This window comes from Eschrichtius robustus, chromosome 6, assembly GCF_028021215.1.
Source record: "Eschrichtius robustus isolate mEscRob2 chromosome 6, mEscRob2.pri, whole genome shotgun sequence".
Lineage (NCBI taxonomy): Eukaryota > Metazoa > Chordata > Mammalia > Artiodactyla > Eschrichtiidae > Eschrichtius > Eschrichtius robustus.
In genome coordinates this window covers 48,302,008-48,327,625 of record NC_090829.1, presented here as the reverse complement: position 1 = coordinate 48,327,625, position 25,618 = coordinate 48,302,008, and the positions used below count along the sequence as shown (strand labels likewise).

The 25,618-nt window shown below is 40.2% G+C and overlaps 1 protein-coding gene across 2 annotated transcripts in view; it reads left to right on the top strand.

The window, feature by feature from the left end:
* The window catches only part of GOLIM4 (golgi integral membrane protein 4), a 74,617-nt gene that overhangs the window by 23,869 nt on the left and 25,130 nt on the right, over positions 1-25,618 (top strand). For both annotated transcript variants that reach the window (XM_068546202.1, XM_068546201.1), the window contains exons 2-5: positions 18,188-18,262; positions 19,543-19,592; positions 21,308-21,361; positions 22,667-22,817. In XM_068546202.1, the coding sequence (XP_068402303.1) occupies positions 18,188-18,262; positions 19,543-19,592; positions 21,308-21,361; positions 22,667-22,817 (330 nt within the window). The remainder of the gene's footprint in view (positions 1-18,187; positions 18,263-19,542; positions 19,593-21,307; positions 21,362-22,666; positions 22,818-25,618) is intronic.

Below are 25,618 nucleotides of genomic sequence, written 5' to 3'. Positions count from 1 at the left end.
AGAGCTTTATGTCCTATTTTTATTTTCTAATGACACCCTTTTAAGATCTCCATTAGGGCAAGTAAGTTTAGCATATTAAAAGACATGATGTTTTTAACAGGCATTTTTATTTCTCTCATGAAGCATATTTTGGAACGATCTTTGAAAGGCTGCTGCTTCAATCGTTAATTCATTTTACTCAGAGACTGTGAACATCAAAGCAATAAAACTCAATTAAGTGGAATAGCCAGGAAATAGAATATTCTGGTGAATTCAGTTGTCAGTGTTAAATAAAAAACATATTACCTTCTCCACCCATGTGTTTTCTGCTCTCTGTATCTAAATCATTCTATTGAATTTGAGGTTGTATTGAAAGCTCCGTACCAAGTTTTTTTCTGGTAAAAGAGAAATCAATTAAATACTTTTTGTTTCATGTTATATTATTGAAAAGCATTTCAGTATTAGTTGAAAAGCATTAAAGTATTAGTTGCTTTACTTCATTGTTAAGAATGGCCATCATTAAAAACAACAGTTCTCCTCTAGGGATGAAAATGTAGATCAGATATGAAGAAGATTCAACTAAATGTATATTGTCCCTTGGACATGGCAATGAACTTATCAACAGATTTTGATCTTTCCCTTTCTTTTAGAACATGAATACAATAAAAAAAAATTCCACTTAAGTTATGGTAAAATGAGCATTAGCATAATTAATTATTATGATATAAACTTGAGTAGTTTATGTTTGTGTAGAAATTTGAAAAGTGCAGAAAAATTTTGAGACAAAAAGTCACTCATAATTCTTAACAACCAGAGCAATCTCTAAAGTTTTAGTGTTTAGTCTTTATTTATAGAATCAAAGGCAAATGGATGTGCAGTTTTCTTTGACTAGTTTAAGCTTTTTAGAATCTGTTTAACTTGATGTTTTGCTTTATCTAGTCATATTTCCACTTTAAGTTTTAGAGAAATTTACGAACGGATGAAAAGAACAGAAATGAAACTTCCCTTTGTGGCTTAAAAACTCTGTTCTTAATCAGTATTGCATCGGGGAAACAGAAAAAAAATAACAGATTATTTTTAAACGGTTTTTATTCTGCAAGAAGTTGATATGTAAAATAGTAAATCAGGTACCTGCTTTCAGAATTCGGGAAAAAAGTTTCTCTGAAAAATAGAACCATTCAGAAGCCAAATTTTACGAGGTTTTTTCCCACTTATTTTCTGACTTGGAGTATTGAAAGAAAAGTTTTAATCACAGTAATTTTTTGTTGGCTTGCTTTCAGGTTTTTCCATCACAATAAGGAATGTAAGCCTAACAGAAAAACGCAACCATGAATTATCAATATTTTCTTTATCTTACATGGGTTAATTTCTGATAATTGACTGTAAGGAAAATCTTGTGAAAATTCTTTCAATCCTATAATACAGTATTATCAGATACATATTTTCATCAGATATATATCATATATAGTGATACTTTATAAACTCATTTAAATTCAGAGTGAGAAATAAAGCTCATAACATCTTTTATTTCTTAGTTATGAAGTTAAGGAATTAAAAAGTTATTTTTGTATATTCCTAGTGAAACACCAGGCCAGAAAATATGAATGTGCTCTTGTTAGATTTTTATCTATGTTCTTTTCAAATTCATGAACTCTGAAAGACGAAATGATGGAAATACTCCCTTTTTGCACCTCAGATAAATATCATGTATATTTCGCATGTTGATAATGTAGAATTGTCCTTTCTGCCTTACAGGAATCGGTAAGGGCCTTTTTTCCCCCCTCAAATGCCTGTGTTGTTTTCTCTCATGCTTTTAGTATGGGGATGATTTACTGAGCTCTGACAGTACATTGGCAACAATGTTTAGATCAGAGGGTTTTTTTGTTTTTTTGGGGTTTTTTGGTTTTTGGTTTTTTATATCGTGTGCTTGTGTGTGTGTATGTGTGTGTGTTTGATAGCCTCAGAAGAAAAACTTTAATAACTGTTTAGTGCTATTTTTTTGTTTGCCTGCATATACTGCTAAATGTATTTATGCCTAATGTGTATTTGTAGATTTATTGTTTTGGATCAAGAGCTGCAATTCCTAATTCATAAATTTGTGGTGTTGAAGGGATAGACTACTTGTAAGTACTGTAGTTTTTATTTCATCATTGAGTAAGTAACAAAGTAGCACAAAATTATCTTCATTAAAAGTAGAACTCAAAAGTGGGTTCTTTAAAATGTTAAAAAATTTACCTAGTGAGTTCCCAAGATTCTAAAGCAAAGATGAAAGAACCAAGCATGAATATTAACTAAAAATTGTCCCAATTCTCCTATGATAATTCATATTCAGCAGTAATTACAAAAAAAAAACCCTTTCTTATATCTATATACTTAAATTCATACAGCTTTATGGTGGGGTGGTGGGCATGTTGTATCAATGATTTAAAGGTGAATTTAAAGATAATAATTTCTTTCTCACAATCTCTTGAATGACAATCACGAAATTACCGTAATAAATGGATTCCTTTTCTTATGAAGTATCTCCCCAGAAATTCAGAATAATGGAACAAGAGTACACTAAATCACTAAAAAGTTTAATGCTTCTTAAGTAAATGCCTTTTCAGTACTAAGCTAATGGCTAAAGAAAGGTCACTGGATCCTCTAATGAATAGATAGGAGTAATTTCTTATTAGCACTTTGTTCCCTCACAAATTACATGTGAATTGGGTGTAAAAAAGCTCTTTGTATATAAATTGTAAAGGACTATAAAAGCATAGTTTTGCTACCAAAAGTGGTTCTTAAAGGACACTTTTTTCCCCTGAATATATGAACACTCATCTGCAAATGTATTTAACCTCTTAGTGACAGATTTATCTACAAGGTGATAAAGAATAGAACCGAGATCTTTAGTGGAATACCTGTTTGCTCTTCCAGAGAAATTCTGATTTACACTTTGTCAATGGGGAAATAGCATAGCATCAGAGGTGAAGTGTCTAGTATGCTAATGAATCTTGTTTTAAGTTATGGTTATAATTAGTTTTATGCTATATTACTTGAAAATCAAAATGTAGTATAATAATAAATGTCAGCTATTCTTGTCCAAATTACTATAAATATTGAATTGTCAGAATCTGGAACCAGTGAGGTTATTCTGTGCCTGCACTTCCTGTTTTCACCCACCTCCCAATTACTTGCAGCTGTCAAAATAATTTTAATCATTTTCAGATACTTTGCAGAAGAAAAGGGACTTAAGCCCTTCAGCCAAAAAAGATGTTGCCCCTCCTCTTGTGGTCTTCTTTTATAAGCCCGCTGGGTCCCCCTAGTCTAGTCAAGCCAGCATTCTTTCTGAGGATCGCTATTATGCTGTAAGATCTTAAACATTTATCCAGGTCATTCCACAGTTCTGATTCTGTGTCCTTGCTTGTTAAACCACATCAGAGAATCAGAGAATCTTAGAGCTGGAGGAAGCCTCAGAAATCAGTTGCTAAGCCCCTTTATTTTACCAGTGATGAAACGTATGACATTAAATACATACCTTTCAGATTAAAAATTAAACCCAAATCTCTGGACTGCTAGCCTTTGGCCTGTTCCACCAGGAAGTGTTGCCTGCAGATATGTGCAAGTAGACACATGCAAAAATCTGCCTATTCTGAAGAATACCTGATATTTGCATTCTCCCACCTCTGTGTCCAGGCTGTTCACAAGATATGCTTGGTTATGCCCTAGTATGGGAAAGAGCAAATTGAAACATGAATCAGGCAGGGAAAAAAAGGAGCAAGGATGTATGTACTTTACTGCTTTTGTTAGTCATTCAGTATCAAAGAAGGATAATGTGTCTGTATCTTTTAGAGTTGTACCTATAGAAAAGGAGAGCCCCACCATAGAACACATTAAGTATGACACAAGGTCTTAGTTTATATATAATAGTTTTCAACTTATTGAAAATCATAGGTGACAGATAAATCTGAAATAGTATTCTTTTGTCAAAAACTGTTTCCTAAAAAATCAGAGCCTTTCCCAGCATTCTGCTAAATTGAATCTTTCCTCTCTTATTCAAATTTATTTATATTTTTTTAAGATTTTTTTTTTGATATGGACCATTTTTAAAGTCTTTATTGAATTTTGTTACAATATTGATTCTGTTTTGGTTTTTTGGCCATGAGACATGTGGGATCTTAGCTCCATGACCAGGGATCGAATCCACACCCCACTGCATTGGAAGGTGAAGTCATAACCACTGGGACGGCCAGGGAAGTCCCCAAGTTTATTTTACTGAGAATACACAAATCCACTTTGAAATGATTAGTGTATTGCTGATGCCACCTACTCTTCTCCTTTGCTTTAAATATGCATATTTAGAATTTTAGCATTGGAAGGACCTTGATGACTCAAATGTCCAACTACCTCATTTTATTGCTGAGGAAACAGAATTTGAAAGGTGAAGTTTCTTAAATGTGAGCACAGAACTGGTTAGTGTCTGGTAGCATGGAGCTCAGGAATCTTGGCTCAGGCCAGTGTTATTTCCCCTAAATTACTTGAAAAATTCTCATTAAATTGTCTCTTGGCTCCATCTGTTTCTGTCTATTTCTCTGTCAGTCTGTCTCTTTATTCCTTCTCTCTCTTTTTTTCTTCTTCCAGGTTAATCCATCTCAGTTCTACTTAAGTCATTTTCAGTGGATTTAATGTGAATACTAACTATGGAATGGGTTGAAAAGAAAAACTGGAAGTTTAATTAGAATGCTGGTATCATCAACGATTTTTTTCTTTCTTTTAGCATCCAGTTATGTATGCACCTTTCTACAGATCTGGACTGTCTGTTGATTTTACTGTGCTTTCAAAGATCCCCATGTACTTCGTCAATTTAAACAATATAGATATTAGATATATTGTCTCTACCTTTCATAGAAAACCTTGAGAGGTTGCCAATGAATTCCTATGCTTATATTGGTATAAGTCAACTGTATCAAATTTAAAGTTTCTTAAAGTTGGACTCTTAGGAATCCATCTTGATATGTAACCAAGTACAAGTTTTATATGTAAATTTTGTGAAATAATTGGTATGAAGAGTACATCGTTAACGTCATGTGCTGATTATCTTGGTTCAGTCATTTAATAAACCATCGGCAGCTATCCACTTTGTACCAGACCCAAGGCTGGGTGACAATTTGCACAGATTTGACTCTCTCATAAGTAATTCCACAAAACAGTAGGAGTGACAAATCTGTATGTAAAGTATGATAATAAGACCACGGATAGAGATTTGCTTAGGCCCCCACGGAAGAATAGACGTGGGGCATCCATACTGCCTGGAGAAGCCTCTGGGGACCACAGTGAAGGTGGGCACTGATCTCACATGTCGGGTTTCACATCGTGGGTGACTGTGTTTACATGATGGAGGCCGATACAATTGCAGTACCTCAAGGGCTACTCACCAGAATTTCACAAAGCCCTCTGCGTCCTCCTCATGTCACATCATCAGCAGCAGTCTCCTGCTGTCACCCTAAAACCCACAAGTCCTGATACGTAATATACCCTTTCTTAAAGGATGAAGAAAAGATAATGTTTCTATTTGACCTTGGAGGGTCTCAATCAGTGAGCTCACCCTTCTACTCTTAAGGGCTTTGATGGGCCCGTGCAGTGAGTGGAGATTAAAATATGACCCTTGCCCCGAATCAGGCAGTGCCCAGGATTTCAATGCAGGAGATATTCTTATTTAGAGTCACATATGATCTTAGCAAACTGAAAATATTCATTGTTCTGTAGCAAATATAAGGAAAGAAAAGAAATCATACCTAATTATACTCCTATCTCAAAGGAGAGCTTAAAATGTCCAAAAATGGAAAGAGAATGCAGGATATCACTAAGAATTCTAATCAAACTGGTGAAGCAGGTTTTAGACATCTGGTGTTGACTTTGTCCCCACAGTATCTTATCTTCTTAAGTTCCCTCAGTGGTAATTGGTATAAGTAGTTAAGCAGTTTAGTTGTGGGACAAAACAAATGTCAAGAAACGTACAAGGTGGCTGTGGAGGGTAGGCTGGGGTTTACCTCAAAGGGGTCCTTGTGTTGGGTCTTCTTAGACTTGTAAGTGATAATGAAATAGACCTTTCCAGCAGTGACCTTCTAGCTACTAGCAACTTGAGTGTTTCTTAGATTACTCTTCCTACTTCCCTGCACTATCTTGGTATCCCTCTCAAGCATTAGATGCATTAGTGGGATGCAGGGTGCGTGATGCCCTGCCCCCGCCCACAGAGCTCCCACTGTCCTCCTTGGTCCTGGACCCTCCTTTCACGCAGTAGCATAAGCCGGAAATCTTTGCACCATCCTTGGATCCACTTTGATAACGTACTTTGAGTCAGTCACTGAGGCATTTTGCATTTATTGCTTAAATACATTTTGCTTCTGTGCATTCCCCTCCCTCCATCAATAATTACTGCATATACTTGAATATTACAAAGCTAGATTTCCTTCCTCCTGCAAAACTACTCCTCAGAAAAGAGGGGGTCTCGTTGTACTGGAGTGAGCATAAAGCCTCTGCTATTTCTGGGAGCTCTCCCAATTGCTTTATTTTAAACCACAGAGCACTGTGTGAGGGAGACACACTGGCCCAAAAGGGCCTCGTTTAATGCGACTAGATATTTATGAAGGGCACCTGACAAAAATCTTTTTTTTGTTTTTAAAGGATGTGGCAATATTTAAGATAGTGTGGGTATTTATTCCCAGGAATGTGATCTCACAATGGTAAATGCAAAATATCTTTATAAATAAGCCTTTTCACTACCCTCCCCACCCCTGCAAAAACAAAACAAAACAAAAACACCTCCAATACGTGCAGGAGTTAGGGCTACCAAAAGCATGAATCTGCACCTCCAAGACAAATGGAGATGTCAGCTATCCTAATTTTTACCAAATATATGTGACTTTGGACATTTCCAGTGACCGCATCAGACAGAGATTCCACTAATGCTGTATTCCAGTGAAGATGGATGTGCTTCAGAAAACTGTCAGAGGACTAAAATGCTGACCTGAGGTGACGCAGACGCAGATGTCAGACATGCCTGTGAAGAGTTGGAATCAAATTGGGGAGACGCGGATGGAGGGACAAAAGTGACCTATCTAAATGTTTTATATTTCCCTATTAATTTCACTTATGTAACTGAAAATAACAAGGACCATGATCTTACGTAAACACTTGTACATTCAGAAAAGTACATGAATCTTACGTATGGAGCTCAGTGAATTCTCACAAAGCAGACAGTGTGGAATCAGACCAGGAATCAGACAGTTGCCAGCACCCAAAAATGCGCCCTCCTGCGCTCTTCTGGGAACTGCCTGTGCACCTCCCACTGCCAGTAGGCACGGTGTGAACAGGTCCTTCCTCCTCTCGCCACGGGCTAGTTTCGCTTATTTTTGAATTTTCTGTAAGCAGACTCATTCAGTAAGCGCCACTTTGCTGTCTGGCTTCTTTCCTCAACATTATGTTTGTGAAACTCAAGTGTTGCTTCATTCGGTTTCTCCACGTTGCGGAGTGGTTATTTCATTTTATGAACAACCACACCTTATCCATTCTCCGGTGATAGATGTTTGTGTTGTTTCCATTTGGGGAGGGTTGTGAAGAGTCTTGCTTTTCCGAGTCTCCTCTGTGACTTCCGGTGACTGCATGCCAGCATTGGCTTGGGTACCTATGTGGGACTGGGATTATAGACCACACAGGATATCCCTCGTCAGCTCTGACGGGTGCTGGCAAACAGGTTTCTGAAGTGGTTGTACCAAGCTCCACGCCCATCAACAAGGTAGGAGGGCGCCTTTCTCCATATTCTTGCCAGCTCGGTACTTTCTGTCTTTTTTATTTTAGTCATTTTGAGGGGAGAATAGTGGTATTACGTTATGATTTTAACTTGATTTCCCTGATGACTTAACCCAGCTGACCACTTTTTCAAATATTTAACCACCATTAGGATATCCTTAAGCGTCTGTTCATATTCTTTTCCACTTCCCACTCATTTTCACTCCTCTAAAATTTTGTATATTCCAGTTGGAAAAGAAATCAACTTTTTTTTTAAATCAGATTATCTTCTTGGCAGAACTGGACATCATCTTATATTGGGGCAACATGGAAGTTATTGAGGTGACCTCCTAACTGATCCATCAACCTCTCCTCTCTCTCAGATCCTCTGCTCCGTCTTCCGTGCTACCCATAAAGTTATTTTCTATACGCAGACCTGATCAAGTCAATTGTAGCCCTATCCCATTCATTCTCTCCCCTCCCTGATTACCTACCTTCCTATCGATGCTATGCTAAACAGAGTGTTTCCAGAACTCCCCTTTGAAGGGTCTTGGGGAGCAGGCGTTGGGCGGGTGTCGAGGCACACTTGCTAAATATTCAGATTATCAAGGCTCTTCCCTGGAAATTCTGATTCAGTAGCTTCCAGTGGGGCCCCAGGAATCTGTGTGATGAACAAGCACTCCAGGTTATTCTTATTTTCAGGGAAGTTTGAGGAATACTACAAACAGGTTGATTTTGTTTTTGCCTCAGTGCTCTTACATGTTCTCTGTCCACTGTCTGGGTTATTCTCCTCCATTGGAAGGAAACATCCGCACAAATGTTGCCTCTGGGAATCTAGACTGACTCCTGCAGGCTGAGTAAACCACTCTGTAGTCAGTGAAGTCTTACTCCCCATCTTCCTCATGAACCTAGTCCACGGTGGCTTTCCCCATCTCAGCTGATTACATGCGCTGGTTTTACCTTCAGTTAAAATTCAGAATCGGCTGCAGCTTGCACACAGTCCTACTCTCCCGTTACACTCGGGCCTGCATGACTGCAGAAGCCCGCGACTAACTAGCTTTCCCGCTTGCATCTTGGGTCAGAGTGATCATTATTTTAAAATCTAAGTTAACATCACATGTTCCTGCTCAAAACGCTCCAGTGGCTCCACATTTCTCTCAGAGTAAAAGCCAAGTCTTCATGAGGTCCTACAAGACCCATCGCCATCTGACGCCTTCCCCACCTTCACCCTTTGACCTTCTAGGCTCACTCTGCCTCAGTTGTTCTGGCCTCCCTGCTTTTCTTAGAACATCCCAGGTATGGTTGTACTGTAGAGCTTTTGCACTTCCTGTTCTTTCTATCTGGAACACTTGCCCTGAGGCGTCTGTAGTACTAACTCCTTCACCACGTTTTTCAAGTGTTGGCTCAAACGTCTCCTTCTCAGTGAATCCTGTCTTGACCACCCTATTTAAAAGTGAAACCTGATCCATCCTTCCCACAACTCCAATCTCTTATACTCCGTTCTTTTCTCCCCATGGCATTCACTGACTTCTGATGTACTCTTAATTATGTTTATCATTTACATCTTTCTGCAGAATATGAGTTCCCCAAAGGCAATATTTTCTACTGTTGTGCTCACAATATATTCTCAAATATCAGAACAATGCCTGGCATATAATAAATGCTCAGTGAATATTTGTTTGATTTGTAGAATGTAATATTCAGGATGCAATAGAGAAGAGGCCTTACATAGTATCTCTTTATAAGCCAGGTTTTTTATGAAGCCTTTTCCAAGATATGTTGCATACCTTCACATTTTGAAGTGAAAACTTGACACTGGCGTTTGGATGAAGCTGGGGTTGCTTGTGTACTGCTTCATTGGTTTGAAGGAGAAGCCAGTTGCAGCCCAGCTCATCCTCCCTGAGTTGTGTGTATTCTCTGAGATACAGGTGTTTTTTTAAAAAATTTATTTATTTATTTAATATTTATTTTTGGCTGCGTTGGGTCTTTGTTGCTGCACATGGGCTTTCTCTAGTTGTGGCGAGCGGGAGCTACTCTTCGTTGCGGTGCGCGGGCTTCTCACTGCGGTGGCTTCTCTTGTTGCGGAGCACTGGCTCTAGGCGCGCGGGCTTCAGTAGTTGCAGCACATGGACTCAGTAGTTGTGGCTCGCAGGCTCAGTAGTTGTGGCGCACGGGCTTAGTTGCTCCGCGGCATGTGGGATCTTCCCGGACCAGGGCTCGAACCCGTGTCCCCTGCATTGGCAGGCGGATTCTTAACCACTGCACCACCAGGGAAGTCCCGAGGTGCAGGTTTATACAACAGGGTTGATACTTGAGTCCTGGATGTTAGGTTTTTCCCTAAAAAATGCCAGCAAAGATGCTGGCATTACTTGAAGTGTCCGTAGAGGCAGGTTTCCATGAAGAAATCAGATAACTTAAGAAAATTAAATGTCTTTTATGTTTGGTTCAAGCACATCGATTTTGAAAAGTTTATGCATAAATTCTTAGTCCCATTATAAAACCAATGTGCTTTTGCCTATTTTAGCCCATCTGAAGAGCATTCTTATATACCCTTGCATCAGTTTTGGGTGACCAGAAACCTAATCTCTCTCATGCATTATTTCTTGAAATGCTGTGATGCAGTCCAGCTGAAATCTGATTGCTAGATAAGCACATTACTCTAGAGGGTCTATTTATATACATCTGATTTTAGAATAACTTTTACTTCTATTACTGTGAATTCGTAAGTTTCTAATGTATACGCATATGTACTTATTCATGCCTTTGAGAATGTAACTTTTACTTTGTCGAGTCCCGCATTTTCATGGGACAGGAGGATAATTTTTCTCTTAGCTTACCAAGAGATTATATGTAAAAATCTGCTGGCTCAGCAGGTCATTCTGTCATCCTGGCTTACCTAACCTTTGGTGAGCGCTGATTGTCTTCTTACTGTTTTAACTGTCTTAGCCTGCTCTCACAACCCAAATTTGTTGATTAGAAGCTTTTTATAAGAGTAATGCCTGTACTTTAGTGTCTCCCAAGGGGCCTGGAATACTGCTGGTGCTATGATAGCTCTGAGCAGCTAAGAGTAGAATTATTAGTAGCTCACCACTCAAAAGAATGCCAAGAAAAAGACTTGTGTGAAGACATATATCTTAAGTCAGCTAATATAATACTTGTTTGAAAAAGCCAAATCTCAATTAGATAGTGTCATGAGGGAAAGCCTTCGTATAGTTTTATCCAAAATAAGAAAGGCAGTTAGGCACCAATTCAAATCATGGTTAAAATTCCATTTAAATGACTTCATAAACTGTATGCATTAGCAAACTTAAAAATAGACACTTCGTGAACTATTATAGGAACTTTATTGTGCAGTAAAAAAAAATACAGCAATTGCCATGAAGTAGAAAAATACCTAATCAGACTGTCCTTTTTTTCTCTCAGCATTCTGAAAACTTCTATATTTCAGGGCTGTGATTTAACTAATGCTAATCTTATGAGCCTATACATCAACAGATAAATTTATATTTAATCTCTATTCTGTTAGCTGTCTATTCTCTGGGATATGTGAGTACTAATGAGCCAACAAATATGGAAATTCAGTTAAAAATGCTGGGACTTAAAGGATGGCAGGCAAATGAGGAAGAGAATGAAATAGCTTCTAAATGCATTCATTTATTTCACAAGAATTATTGAATACCACTAGATATTAGGAGCTGGGGGATTGGAACTGAAGTGGTAGTGAGGGTTGGGAATATAGAAGAGAAGGAAAGAGGAGCTAGCCAATCCCAGCCTTCATGGCACCCATAGTTCATTCATTCATTCATTCATTCATTATCTGTTGAATGCCTATAACTCACTGTAACAGGGATACAACACTGAAATAAATCAAACCAGAAATTCTTGCCCTGACTGAGCTTATATTCAAGTGAGCTAGAAAGGCAATAAATAAGGCCCCCAAAAGTAAAAAATTTAGTAGAAAGAGTTAAGGACTAAGGAGAAAAATGAAGTGGGCAGGGAGCCTGGAAGTGTTGAGGGTGGGAAGCAGGTGGCAGTCTTAGATAGGTTGTCCAGGAAAGGATCTGATGAGGAGGTATCTTTCTAGTAAAGATCTGAGGGAAGTGAGGGAGCTAGTCGCACAGATACCTGGAGGAGGGGCAGCGGGGCTGCCAGGAAGCGGCAGTGTGAGGTGCTGAAGTGAGAGCTCGCCTCACATGTTCGGGGAATAGTGAGGAGGCCGCTGGGGCTGGAGCAGGATGGACGATGGGGTGAAGCCTCGTGAGGGCTGTGGGTTTCGCCCAAGGCGTGACGGGAAGCCATTGGGAGGTTTTGCCCCCAGGCCTGCAATGTGACCAAGGGAACTAACCATAATTCAATTCAGCCATCAATGGTCGAGCAGACCGGAAAGGTTGACTTGTACTGGAAGTTGTGAAACCGGAATGGGGTGAGAAGCCAAAGCTGGACTTAATGTTTTAGGAGTTACCTGTGAGAAAAACGCTCCATGAGTCAGGAGGATGGGGCAGACTTTGTGGAAAGAGTGGGGTGGAGACACCAAAGAAGAGCCTTAGGGGCGCCTTTGCCCACTCACGGGGGCTGGAGGGGGATCCGGTGTGATCCTCAAAATGGTAATAGGTGTCCCCCTTCTTTTGTCTTTTTACTTGTTTTATATGGGTTGTTTTCTAGGAAGATCTTTGGTATTCTTTCTCAGACCTCTTATGAGGTGAAATTATGAAAGAAGGAAGGAAAGATAATTGCAAAACTGTATCTATGATGTTGTCTTCATGTTAATTACCAGCTCATGGTGCAGCAGAGGAGGTGGGTGGGCAAGTGGCTGGCCTCCAGCCCACTTCTGGCCAGTTAAAACCACAGTTGAGAACTGTTCATAAAGACATAATAAATATCTACGATTTTAGGCCTAAAAAACCAAAATAAAGCAAAACCTCAAGGGTATTATCTTCTGAGAACTATAGTGATTTCAATTTATTTTCCTTTTTTGTCATCACTCTTGCTATCGTACTTAAAGATCTTCAGCCACAATTATCAAAACACAAATTTGTTCATTTTAATTTTTATCACCTGTAAAATGATAAAGGTACTCGAAAATCAGTGTTTTCACAAGTTGAATTGTGTGCCTTTCATACCAAGACTCGGTTGTGTGTTTTTTTTAAATAAAGATAAAACCCTGTATTGTCGTCAGGACTGAAAGCAAAATTTCACAGGCCGTTGCTTCTGCCAAAGAAACCTTGCCCTCTCTTGGCTTAAGGTGTTAAAACACTTAGCAGTGTTTTCTGTCTAATTTTAAACTGTTGTTTTCTAATTCTGAATTGGAGCAGTTTGTCATGGATGAAATGTCATAGATGTATATTTTACCCCTATGTGGATGCATGCACCTAATTTCTCTGTGCCTTTCGGATGGAAGTCAGAGTTAAAATGGAAAATTGCTGTCGGAAGCTGGCATATTTTTAAACTCTTGAGTGAGTTAAGGGGGGAATAAAAACTCTTTCCACCCTTGACTGCATGGAAAATATTAAACTCCTTGTCAGTAAGTAGGGGAGATGATGAGTATTGTGGATTTTCATCTTTCTCTCATGAGTTCTTATGATTCACATCCTATCCCCGTTGTAGTGTTGGTCTGCATTAATGATCTTGAATGCCGAGATTGAACCATTATTTTTATACTTATTTTTTTCTTGAACCTGATGGGTGCTTTGAGAATATTAATTATATACCTTTTTTGTTGCAAAGGTTCTAGCAGTTTGGTTTCATCTTGACTGATGCCCTTGACTTCAGAGTATAAATAGAAAAATAGAGATAGGTGACAGGGATTGAATAGCAATCTTCCTTCTAAGCAAAACAGTAAATAAACCTATCTAGATAAATCACCAGCCCCAAAGCCTGGAGAATGCATGCTAAAGAATTAAGGGTAGTGTGTGTGTGTGTGTGTGTGTGTGTGTGTGTGTGTGTGTGTTTAATTGATAGGGAAATTTTCTAGAAGAGCCACAAGAACACAAAGATTCTATCTGGTCCGTTTCACTGTTCTTCAGTTTTTATTAGAAAATAGGCTTATAGGTTTTACTAAGCTATTAGAATGATTATTTGCAACCCTCCCCCCTTTTTAAGGGAATTTTTTTTTTTTAAGTAACAGGAAACTGAGATCAGTATTTCATTGCTGTTTCAAGTCTCTCTCTCAATATATATGTGTATTACTTTGTTATTATTAGACTCTAATTGTAGGGTTGAAAGAGCTCAGGGAATCACCTGATTCATCCTTTGGCACTTTTAAGCCATCACAGATAGCTGAAAAAATATTTAATATTTTTCTGGCATTTACACTGTGCCCTGCCGTGTTTGAAGCACTTCACGTAAATTAACTCATTTAGCCCTGACATCCACCCAAAGGGATGGGCACTGTTTTTATTCCCGTGTACCGTATAAGGAAACTGAAGCACAAAGAAGTTCAGCAACTCTCCCCATAAGGAATGGATCTGGGACTTGAACCCAGACACCAGAGTCTGTGCTCTCGACCTTTACGTACCGCCTGCCTCTTTCCTTCTCCCATTCTTTCTAGAGTTTCCAATTCTAAGGGTTAATTTTTACTCTCACTTTCCTTTACCTAACGTCGTTTCCTCAGCCTATACTTTAAGGTTCCTTTTCGGTTTTGGGGTTTTTTTTTTTCCTTTTTCTGAGCACTTCTCCAGCTTTCCGTCAGTCACTGCTGCCCCATTCTCTCACCTTCCTCCTCGGTGATATTCTCCATCCCTCAAACCATTGCTGAATTCTTAGGTTGTATATCAGGACTAAAGCTGGTAGCTGTCATAATGGCCAGTTCTGAGTAAGATAATATTAATCGTACAGTTACCTCACGGTTCCTCACATACAGCCTCTGTTCCTGTTTACCACATCTTTTTTCTGCTGCATTTGCAAAAGCACGTTATTCATGCCTTAGGTCACGCTATGAGTGATGCCATTTTATGGATTCGTGGCTAGTCTCAGATTTCCCAAGACCTTTGGACGCGGACTGTAATCCATAAACATGCTCTCCTCTTTGTGGACATTGTATAGCATCTCTTTAGGTGATTTAGGAAAGTTTCTAACTGTGTATCCTAGGATCTTCTAGCTCTTGAGACACGCTGCTCTTAAGATGTCGAATGTGTAAATCCCCATTATACATACAACTGTCAAAGACAGTTTGGTCGATGGGGACTTTGGACCAGCCGTTGGCACATTATCCTTCTGGCTGAATGGCAGGGAAGAGAGTAAAGCACAGAGCACCGTCTCCCCTACCCCCCACATAGGGCACTCCTCACCCCAGTCCCCACACCCCCTCTCCGCTAGGTGGGATCTAGTGGACCCTCCGCCCTTATCGAAGATGAAATCCCGCAGATGAGTTTTCTGCTGCCTAAACCAAAGGTAAGCGTTCCGCCGTCACCAAGTGCCACGTGACGTTGAGTGACTGCTGCCGTATCTTATTAAGTCAGGAAGAATTTCACAGGATTAAAAGTTGTAACTACAACGTTTGCCGCCATCCTTACCCTTCCATGATAATAGTTAACATCTAGAGTCTGAGGTGGCTGGGGATGGTGGTGAGCAGTCCCCCACATATGTTTTCTTGGCTGTGCTGCTGCTGGGTTTTGTTGTTGTTGTTATCTTGGGTGTTGCTAGGCTGGATTGTCTCCCCATAATGGTCCTGACCCCCATTCAGGAGCCCCCTAGACTCAGGACCCCTGCTGCCACTTTTGACTCCATTAGAGCAAGATCTTGACTACTTTGCCTGTTGACCCTTCTTTGCAAGTGATGTACATGCTGCTGAAATTGTCTGCAATATGTCCAATTAGTGCACCCAGATTCCCTATTACCCGGCATGTTTATGTTCCTGTGACCCTCTACCCAGACTGTGGGAACTTTGGCCAGTGGATTGGAGATGAGGGAGTGTTTTTTCTTCCAGCTGGGGAGCTTAGGTGTTCCCATGGCATCCTGTTCTTGCCTGTGTATATCATGATAACATTGTAATTTATCTATTCCCCTGTAAGCCTCCACTACCTGACGGACATTCTCAAAGACTGTGAGCAGGCAGTTCTGGGTTTGGCTTGGTGAGGTTCCACAGCACTAGTCTTTGTTTTCCCTCCCTCGTTCCAAATGTCATTCAAGATGGTAGTGTTAGTACCAATCCAAGGAACCTCTTGGTTTTAATAGGCTTTCAGGAATTGGCCGAGAGACTTATATACTGTACACCTATATGGTTGAAAAAAGTCTAATTTCTCAACAATGGACTTGGAACCAAACTTTTTGGAACACAGCTGCCTTTAGTCCGATTTCAGCACCTCTGTGTCTGTGTCCCTGTGATGTCTTCCAGCAGTGCCTTTCTCCTGTGGTGCTCCCATCTGCCAACTTGTTCTTCACTGTCAAAGCCAGCCAAGAGATTGTCGCCTCTGAGAATCTCCCCTCGCTCCTCTCCCATCCAGAGCTCACCCCTCTCTTTCACTGGGCTTTTATTATGCCAAATGCATTTAGCTCCAATTATTTAAAATTACCTAATCTATCTCCTGTGTTGGACTAGAGCTTCTTGAGGCCAAGGCCCATGTCTATTCATTTTGCATTTCTACTCATAATATGGTGCCAGGTCCATCGCAGCAGCTCAATAAATGTGGAGCTGGATTAGATCCCTTTGTAATAATAGCACTGGGGGAGGGGGAGGGATCATCTGGTGAATGGAATAGGAACCCAAGTGGAGAAAGGGAATGGAGCAGGTCATTATTTCGATGACTAATGGGACGCTGAATTGAGGGGAAAGATGAGTTTGGGGCAGGCATGCCATCAGGGGACGACACCACACCAGTTTGGGTGGCGGCAGGCCTTCTAGGAGTTCTGGACTGAGATGTTAGCAGAGGTGTGAGGAGAGCGAGGGGCTGTGGGAGTTGTAGATGGAGCCCTGGGAATGGCAGGTTGCTATGGGACGCCAAGATGAGAGGTGCAGTGTTGGGAGAAGGGGAAGGACCCTGGGGATGATGGGCGTGTTGGAAGGAGGACAGAGATAGCTGGTAACTGGCAGGGGTGGCAGTGGGGAAAGGGCGGGGGGAGGGACGGGGCAGGGGGTCCATCAGCAACAAGCAGATGTCAGGGAGGGGAGTTGCTGCGACCACGGCAACTTTAGGCGGCCAGCAGTGTCGGGCAGTTGTATGCACTGGACGGCGGACAGTCAGTGACTGGTGATTGAATTGTATCTTTGGGAGTCATGGGGAGCTAGGGATGGTAAAAGAACCAAGTGACGGGCTTGGCTGAGCTTGCAGGGAATGAGATCATTTGTGACCATAATGCTGAACAAACAGGATTAAAGGGCGCGTCAGAAACGTAACTTTGTTCTCTCTGCCTCTCCCCTCCTCTCCCCTATTCCAACCACTCTGCGGAGCTGGGTTTTCTGTCCCTGCATGAAATCTAAGACAGACTTCACTACTTTTCAGCTTCTCTCAGATCAAAAAAAATCTTCCAGTAACTTTTATCCATAAACACAGTCTTAGTTTAGTAAGGATCATGTCTGGTCTAGTCCAGTGCAGTAATACATATTTTTTTCATTTAAAGGTAAAGCTTCTAACACTCTTGCAGCTCCCATTTGCTGTAGATGTGAAACCTGTAGTGGGGGAGAGAGTCCCGATGGGCTTCTGCCTGTTTTCCCCCTAACACATCTGCTCTCTCTCCCCGACTCACCAGGCAACTCCAGCTACTTCAGAGTAGATGGGGGAGGTGGGGTTGGTAAAGTGCAGGAAGGTCCTACAGCAGGACATCAGTTTGCCTTGGGTTTCCTGCCATGGCAGATGTAAACCTGACTTGTTCCTTTGTGGGCACTTGTTTAGGTTCTTCAGTGGGGAGAGTCTCTCCCTCCTTCATCTCTGTGGCTATCTTACCTAAGTTTTTCCTGACATGGCGGAATCCACCTCTTCTTTCAGCAAACCTTAGTATGCTGCTGAGGTTTCCTCACCCACCCAGGCATCTTTAACTGAGACTCACTCAGCTCATGTTGACTTGGCAGTACTTATGGGATATCTGGCTGGAAATCCTCTCCTAACACCTGAGAGAGAGGTGGGAGCTGGACACACAGATATGAGGGTCAATGCTGTGTAGATGTTGGCTGAAGTCGTGAGCGTGGACATGCTTGTCCGGGAAGAGACCTGGAACCTCACAGAGACTCATGTTCCAGAAGCAGGAGGGCAAGGAGCTGGCCAAGAAGGTGGAAGCCTCTTCCAGAGTGTTGGTTTTACAGAGGGGCGGACTGCATAGGAGTCAGCCCAGAATTATGTCTATTATTGTTTCCATCTTTTACCAAGAATGTGGAACTTAAAATGCATACATTTTAATTTTAATTGTGAAAGGACTCTAAGCTGTCTTCTTCCTGTTTTGAAAATTGATGTTAATTTTACCTTAGAATTTCTCATTTTTTGAAGATAAGTTTTAACTGTTTTTTTTCCAGTTGTGTATGAACACAGATCAAGATTAGAGAAATCCTTGCAAAAGGAAAGACTTGAACATAAGAAAGCGAAGGAAGGTAAATAAATAATGTAATTTGTGTTCTGTGTTTTTATCATACTCTTCTTTGAAGCATCACGTACTTGCTTTACTATTTTTTTGCTAAGAAATTTTTCAAATCACCCAAAGTCAGTTTTATTTGATGGATGGAGAAGGAGATACCAAGCAATATGCTATACGTTGTGCGACAAAATAATTCCTGCTAAGACTAGATTTAGAATCTTTCATTCAGTTGGTGCCACTTTGAGGTCATTCATATATTGGTTATATGTATTGCTTTGGAAATAACACACAGTTTTTCTTTGAATATTATCAATGCATACGTTACTAACACCTGAAACTTCTGTCCACAGGCATCCAGGAAAGTAACAGCATGCATTGTCCAGAATATGACAAACGTTATATAAACATATACGTATACATGTACATTTAGAACGTAGTGAATTGATCTTATCGTACGATGTCTTTTAAGTTATACACCTGTTTTCATCTTGTGGTAAAGGCTTTACTGGCACAACTGATTGGTTTGGTTTGAAAAATTAACATTTAGCACAGGTATTAGGCAATGCTGTTGATTTTTATCAGAGTTTTTCTATAAAGCACGGAGCTTATACAGGTTGTGATTTGAAATTACCTGCATTCTATTTTTATTTATTCATCTTTTTGGTAAATCTTGAACTTGGAGTGAGGTGTTCCGTCCGATTACCTTGGTGTGAGGTAGAAGGAGGGAGAACAGAGGAGGGCAGTGTGGGCTAGGATGTTTTACTGAGATGTTTAAGATCATTAAAATGCTTTGATAGGATTTGGATTTCCCTTGTCTTCAAAAGCAGAGTGATTTTATAGAGCCATCTAGTGGATAATAAAGCTTTAAGAGCATTAAAGATGGTTTCCACAGCTTGATTTCCTTTTCATGTCCTGAATGATTTTCGTGTGCCATCTAGTGGCTGGCAATAAATCATCTCTGTCCTTAGGTGCACTTCATGTTTTTTTTCCTCCTTAATTTCATGGACAGTTCATCACCGAGTACACATTCTAAATGCACTTTTAATCAGTTGGTTATAGTGCGTATTTTGTTGATACAAGATTCACAACTTTAAGGTAAAGAGGAAAATTATATAACAGTTTTTTTCAACTCTTTCTAAAGCATTAAAAGACAAAGTATATAAGTCACCAAGTAGATTGTTTTAAACCTGAAACATTTTTTAGGTCTGAGTAAAGTACGCCTATGTTCTTTTAGATGTCTAAAAATGCCACAGTGAATTAACTTTTAATCTATTTTCTCCATTTTGTATGTTCTAGATTTTCTGGTTTATAAATTAGAAGCACAAGAAACACTAAATAAGGGAAGGGTGAGTTTTTCTTTCTCCCTTAATTTTTTATTTCACGAAACTTGAAAGAGGGGGAAATACAGTCGCAAAACCTTTTACTCTGTTGATCATTAGGATTGAAGGGCTGAAATACATTTCCCTGTCTCCCTCCTTCCCTCCCTCCCTTCCTCTCTCCTTTCCTTCCTTCCTTCCCAAGAGATTCTCAGAGGAAGACCTAAAAACTGTTCTTTTAAAACGTACCTTCCTTTGTTTGTCACATTACTGTGATAGTGATAAATTGGAAATAGCCTTAATGTTCAACCATAAACAGATTACTTTTGTTCACTTATTTATTCATTTGTAGTCTCTCTTTTCTATAGAATGTGATATTTATTTTCATTTGCCTTTGCACGACGTTACCGTCACTTGCATAGACATTGCTGTGTAATGTCTGGCATGGTACCTGGCCTAGAGTTCCCATGTTCAAAAACATTTGTGGAACGAATGAATACATAAATGATATTGGCAGTTTAAAAAGTTTTTAAGTCCAAATTAACTGGAGAAAAGCAAGTTTTTCTCTTACGCTAAGAAAAATATGTAAGCATTGGTTGAATAAAGCATTGGCGTTTTGGGGTATTAAAACTGAGAAGAGCCTGTCCCTTGAATAGCTAGGAGGCTGTCGGCTTTCAACTCTTACCTGCTTGTAAAAGCCCTAGCCAGAATTGTGTGTGTTCTGCTGTGCATTTTGTAATGTAATTTATTACAAATTAAAATGGTAAAGCGATCAAATAAAATGATAAAGCAAAAATGCAGTTCATTTTAGAAGCTGCAAGAATATGAAAGAAAGAAGTAATTGAGGCTGTGCTTGTACCGGTGACGGGTAAAGCAAGGAGTGGGGCACATAAGACAGAACAACACAGCAGCCTGGGGAGAGAAAACTTTCAGGCGCTTTGTGGTTTGCACACTCACTGGTTATGGTCGCCCAGGACTGCACTTGCGTGAGGTCCACATGTGAAGATACTCCACTGGCACACAGAGACACACTCCTGGAGCGCGTGCTTCAGCCACAGATGTAGGCTCAAGTTTCGGTCCTGGCTCTGCTACTAAAGGAAGTGTTTGCCCTGGCCTGTTCCTTAGCCTTTCGGTTTCTCACTCTGTGAGTTGGAGTCGAGTTGGGGTAAAGTCACGTATGTAGAATTTCTTACCCGCTGAAGCTCAGGGCAGGAAAGTGCCTTTTCTCTCCCTTCCCGGAAGCCAGGCGAAGCTTGTGAGACCTGGTTTATCTCCTTTTCCCCTTGGAGCACCGGGCACAATATATTGCGCCATATCGGCCATATGCGGTGCTGCATCTCAGGACAAGTTCCCCTGTGCCTCTGGCATCAGTTTTTCTTCTCAGTATGAGAGTGGAAGTAAATCACCTGCAAGGGCCCTGTCAAGCTGCTGTTTGTTTCTTTGTCCATGTCCATGATTTTTCCATGAGGGGAAAAAAATGGATGGATCTAATCCGTGGATCCGTCAGGATCCATGTCCTGATTTTTCATTATTAAAGTCTAGCAAACTTAGAGGAATGTGAAAACTTCATTTCTGCTATTAAGTAAGGAGATGGCCTCAGAATTGTCCTGTTTCGAGCTTAGAGTTCATTTTCACTTAACACAAGTGAAATGAGTGAAATCTTTCCATTTAGACCTTTAAGCTCTGGTTAGCATAAGAGCCAAATTTGTTATTTTTGTGTTAACTGTTTGCTTTTCAATTTACAGCAAGATTCTAATAGCAGGTACAGCGCGTTGAATGTCCAACATCAGATGTTAAAGGTGAGTAATTTAAAGTGGTTCTTCGTGAGTGAATCAAAGGATTAACTAAGTAACTTAAGTGATCAAAGAAAGTTTACAGAAAGTTGATTTGTATTGTGATATGGTATATTAAAATCATTTCTGGCTAAAAGTGATATATAATTGTAATGATCCATCATGTTTTATCACCTGATTACAAAGAACATATTTAGCTCATTACACATTTTTTCTAAATCAGGCTCTCTGGTCACGTAATTTTTAATTTTGTTCTCTATCCTTTAAGGATTTTTGTTTGTTTTTTAAATCTAATTTCTCAGAGTGGTTTTTCTTAGATATTTTCTTTTATCTTAGTCGCGCTGGAGGCAGTAGAAGTATTAAAATGCTGCCTTCCTGTTACTAATGTGTAATAAGTGTTCTGCCTACCACAGGAGCACAATTTATGTTTAAAGATTCTCCTTCCTTGGTTCTTGGATAAAACTCATTATTGTGTCAGGAAAATTGAAAAAAAGAGAGAGAGAGATGCACTATTTCTGTTCAGGCCAGAAGAGATGAGCAGCAGACATTATGCCACCCTGCAGAGCAGGGAAAAAAAACACACCACTGTCTCCAGCCCCTACCCCCCAGCTTTTTGTTTGGTGTTGTCTTTTCTCCTATATCAGTAGGGCATGTGCTTTTTATAGAAACCAGCATCTTTCCTATTATCAAGAAAGCAATACATGAATTAAAGCAGACCACCCTTTCACATTAAGCATTTGGAGACTGTAGAATTTATCTAGATTGTGATTACAGTGTTATAATCAGGAGTAATATATGTAAGAATCATTCTATAAACAATAGATTTATTACTTCCCTCAAATGGAAAAAAAGTCTTTTTTTCCCCCCTTCTTTAAACTGGGTTACCAGGAAGGCTGAAAATCAAAGAAGGGAAATAAAAAATGTTGCTGGGAAAACATCAGATTGAAAGAGGCAGTCTAGAGTATCCACGGAGGGGTAATTTTTTCGTTAGCTTTACCCTGTTTCCACAGTAACTTGAGTCCCTGGGAATTTCCCCAGATCCCTTCCTTTTCCATCTCTCATGCAAACTTCCAACTTCTTGTTGTTGCCATTAATGTTAAAAATTCAGGAGAAAATTATTTTTGGCCATGATCGTAAACTATTCATTTGGAATGGAAGGGAGCTGCACAAATTCGAAGCAAGCTGAGGAAAACGAAGTCTACTTCTTCATTTGTGCTTACTTTCTGGCAAGAGAAAGGCTACACTATCGAGAGACAGATTGTGATATAATTTAGAGAATGTACATCCCTGCTAAAGTTTTCATCTTTGCAGAGTCAACATGAGGAGCTAAAGAAACAGCACAGCGACTTGGAAGAGGAACACCGCAAGCAAGGAGAAGACTTCAGTAGGACATTTAATGACCACAAGCAGAGATACCTGCAGCTGCAGCAAGAGAAAGAACAAGAGCTTTCTAAGCTAAAAGGTATTTGGAAACCTAATTAGTCAGTGTGCATGGAAATGAATACTCATATTAACGTTTGAATAGAACAATAGACTTTTGTTTTATTTTGTTTGTTGCTTGGTGATTGATTACCTTACATGTGGTCCTTTACCAGTTACTTCTTACTTCTTTATGAAGTTTCACACTTATACTTATCTCCTTGGGTTCGTTTAGGGAAACAGAATAGAATACTTAGTGTTTCTCAACGGGGCACACTGGCCATGTTGGGCAAGACGGTTCTCTTTTTAAGTGTGTTGTGAGACATTTAGCATCTCCGACCCCACCCACAAAATGCCATCAGTGCTCCCCAGTTACAGTGATGCATTTCCAAATCTCCACAGGGGCATAAAGACTCCCTGTTGATCGCTAATAGTAGCTTCAAAAAGCTCAGGCTCTGGAGTCAGACTGCCCTGGTGAATCTTGGCCTCTTCAATGACTAGTTTATATATGACCACAGGCAAGTTGTGTAGTGTAAACCGTCCTCATCTGTAAAAGCGGGATATTCATAAAAAGTATCAACCTTGTAGAGTTGGTATGAGGATTACATTATGCAGAGCACCTAGAACAGTTACTGGTACATGGTAGACCTTCAGTCTATATTAACCACCATCAGCATCAGCATCAGGTATTTTCATAGTAATATGGAACAAAATATATCACTTCTAAGTACATGTGAGTTCTGGAAAAGGGCAATAGCATATTCTACAATCACCTATCCAGGTACTAAATAAGTTTGAAGTGTGAGATTTGGTTTAAAAACATACATGGTGCTTGCAGAAACAAGGGTGAAATCCTGGTGCTTGCAAAAACACGGGTGAAATCCTGGTGCTTTGCAAAAACACGGGTGAAATCCTGGTGCTTGCAAAAACACGGGTGAAATCCTGGTGCTTTGCAAAAACACGGGTGAAATCCTGGTGCTTGCAAAAACACGGGTGAAATCCTGGTGCTTTGCAAAAACACAGGTGAAGAACAATTTCCTGGTTTTATATAAAATGTCATCATAGAAAGAAACTGTGTGAAGGGTCCTTTGGACTTTTCTGTGCTTTTTTTTGCAATGCTTTGTCTCGAAGTATTCCAAAATAGTAGGCTAATAACAGTATTCCAAAATAATAGGAATACTTTGTAAGTATTCCAAAAAGGCACCTGGGAGTTAAATAGCCACTGAGGCAGTTTACAAAGGGTTGAGGTGGTCTTGATGGAGCCAGATGTCAGCAGATGACACCCAAGAGATGCAGACATGTAGGGGCCTTGGCTTGTTGGTGGTGAGCCAGGTGGTGAGGAGTCAGTAAGATAACAAAATAGAGAAAGGAAGAGACTAAACACAGAAAGTCCTTACGAAGGTGGTAAGAGGAAGAGAGAACCAGAAGACTCCATTGTGCAGACAGCACTTGCCACCCTGGGGATGCTAGACCTTTGTGTGGTGAAGGAGGACATTTGACTTGTAGGATCCACTGTTTAGCATTTTCAAACCTGAGCCAAGCTGAGGAAATATATTTAATTATATTGCTATTAAGGAGATCCATTAAGGAGTGAGAAGTAAAATTTTCTAGGTGTCTGACCTTGGCATGCTTTACATAATTTAGTTCATTCAATTTTAGTAATAGCCCTAAAAGGCATATTATCTTGTGTCTACTCCATAGTTAACTTCTTTCTTTGAAACCAAGTCCATGTATAGTAAAATGTTAACAAGAAATCGGAACCATGGAAAATAGGAGGATACTTGTCTGTGAGTTCTGCATACTCAGATAGTTCAAGCCTGATGGCCTGGTCTGAGCTTCCTAGAACCCAGAACAAAAGGAGAAATACAGTAAGTGATAGGGCTCTTGTCATCAGAAGAGAGAATCTACCAATACCTTGGTGGGTGAGGGAGTGACAGAGAGAGACAGAGATGGAGACAGGGCGAGAGAGAGAGAGAACAGTATTTTTGGTGTCAGTTAATTTTTGGAAGAAGTTTCTCAGAGAGACTTCAAACAACTTAATGTGACAGTGACTTTGATGACACTTTGATAAGTGATTTTCACATCAGCACTTTTGTTTGATTATGGTCCCTGATAGTAAATTAAAGATAGACACATCGTGATAGACGTGGGTCGGTAGCGGCAAACCTATGACGTGTGTAGTCCGAGTAGTCTTTGGCAGATTACTGTGACATGAGGAGGGAGTTCAGAATTTAGAATATGGATAGCTGTGAGCTGATAGCATATAAACTTAGATGATTACTCTTCCCATTATCGTTATAATAATAGCTGACACTTAACAAATGTTTTCCATGTGCCAGTACTGGGGGAAACTCTTCGTACAGGTATCTTATTTAAGTCCCATAACAACCTGCAAGGTAGGCATTATATTTAGTCTGATTTAACAAGTGAAGAAATTGAGGCCTGCTCAGGTTAGGTAACTTGCTCAGGGTCACACAGCAAAGGCACAGGAGACACCTCATTAAGGTTATAAACTGAATTCCTTTAAAAGTCAGCCACGTTTGGGTATTTCAAGTGCATGTGTGCCTGTGTGTAGACTGAGGGCCCATCCAGCCGATGACACACTTGTGGTCCTCTTCAGTTGCCACAGTGTCCTGTTTTGACCTTTGAGAAAATCCGGTGTGACGTGTAGGTGGACAACCCAACCACTGGCCACAGTTCCCACCTTGTTCTTGATCTCTCCCCAAACCCAGTCACGAAGCCAGCGCCCAGGGATCAAGCAGGGACTCGAGTGGAGTGAAAGTGGACAGAAAGTACGAGGCGGGATGGTGACTGGCACCTTCCCTCTGTGCTGAGGGCCACCCT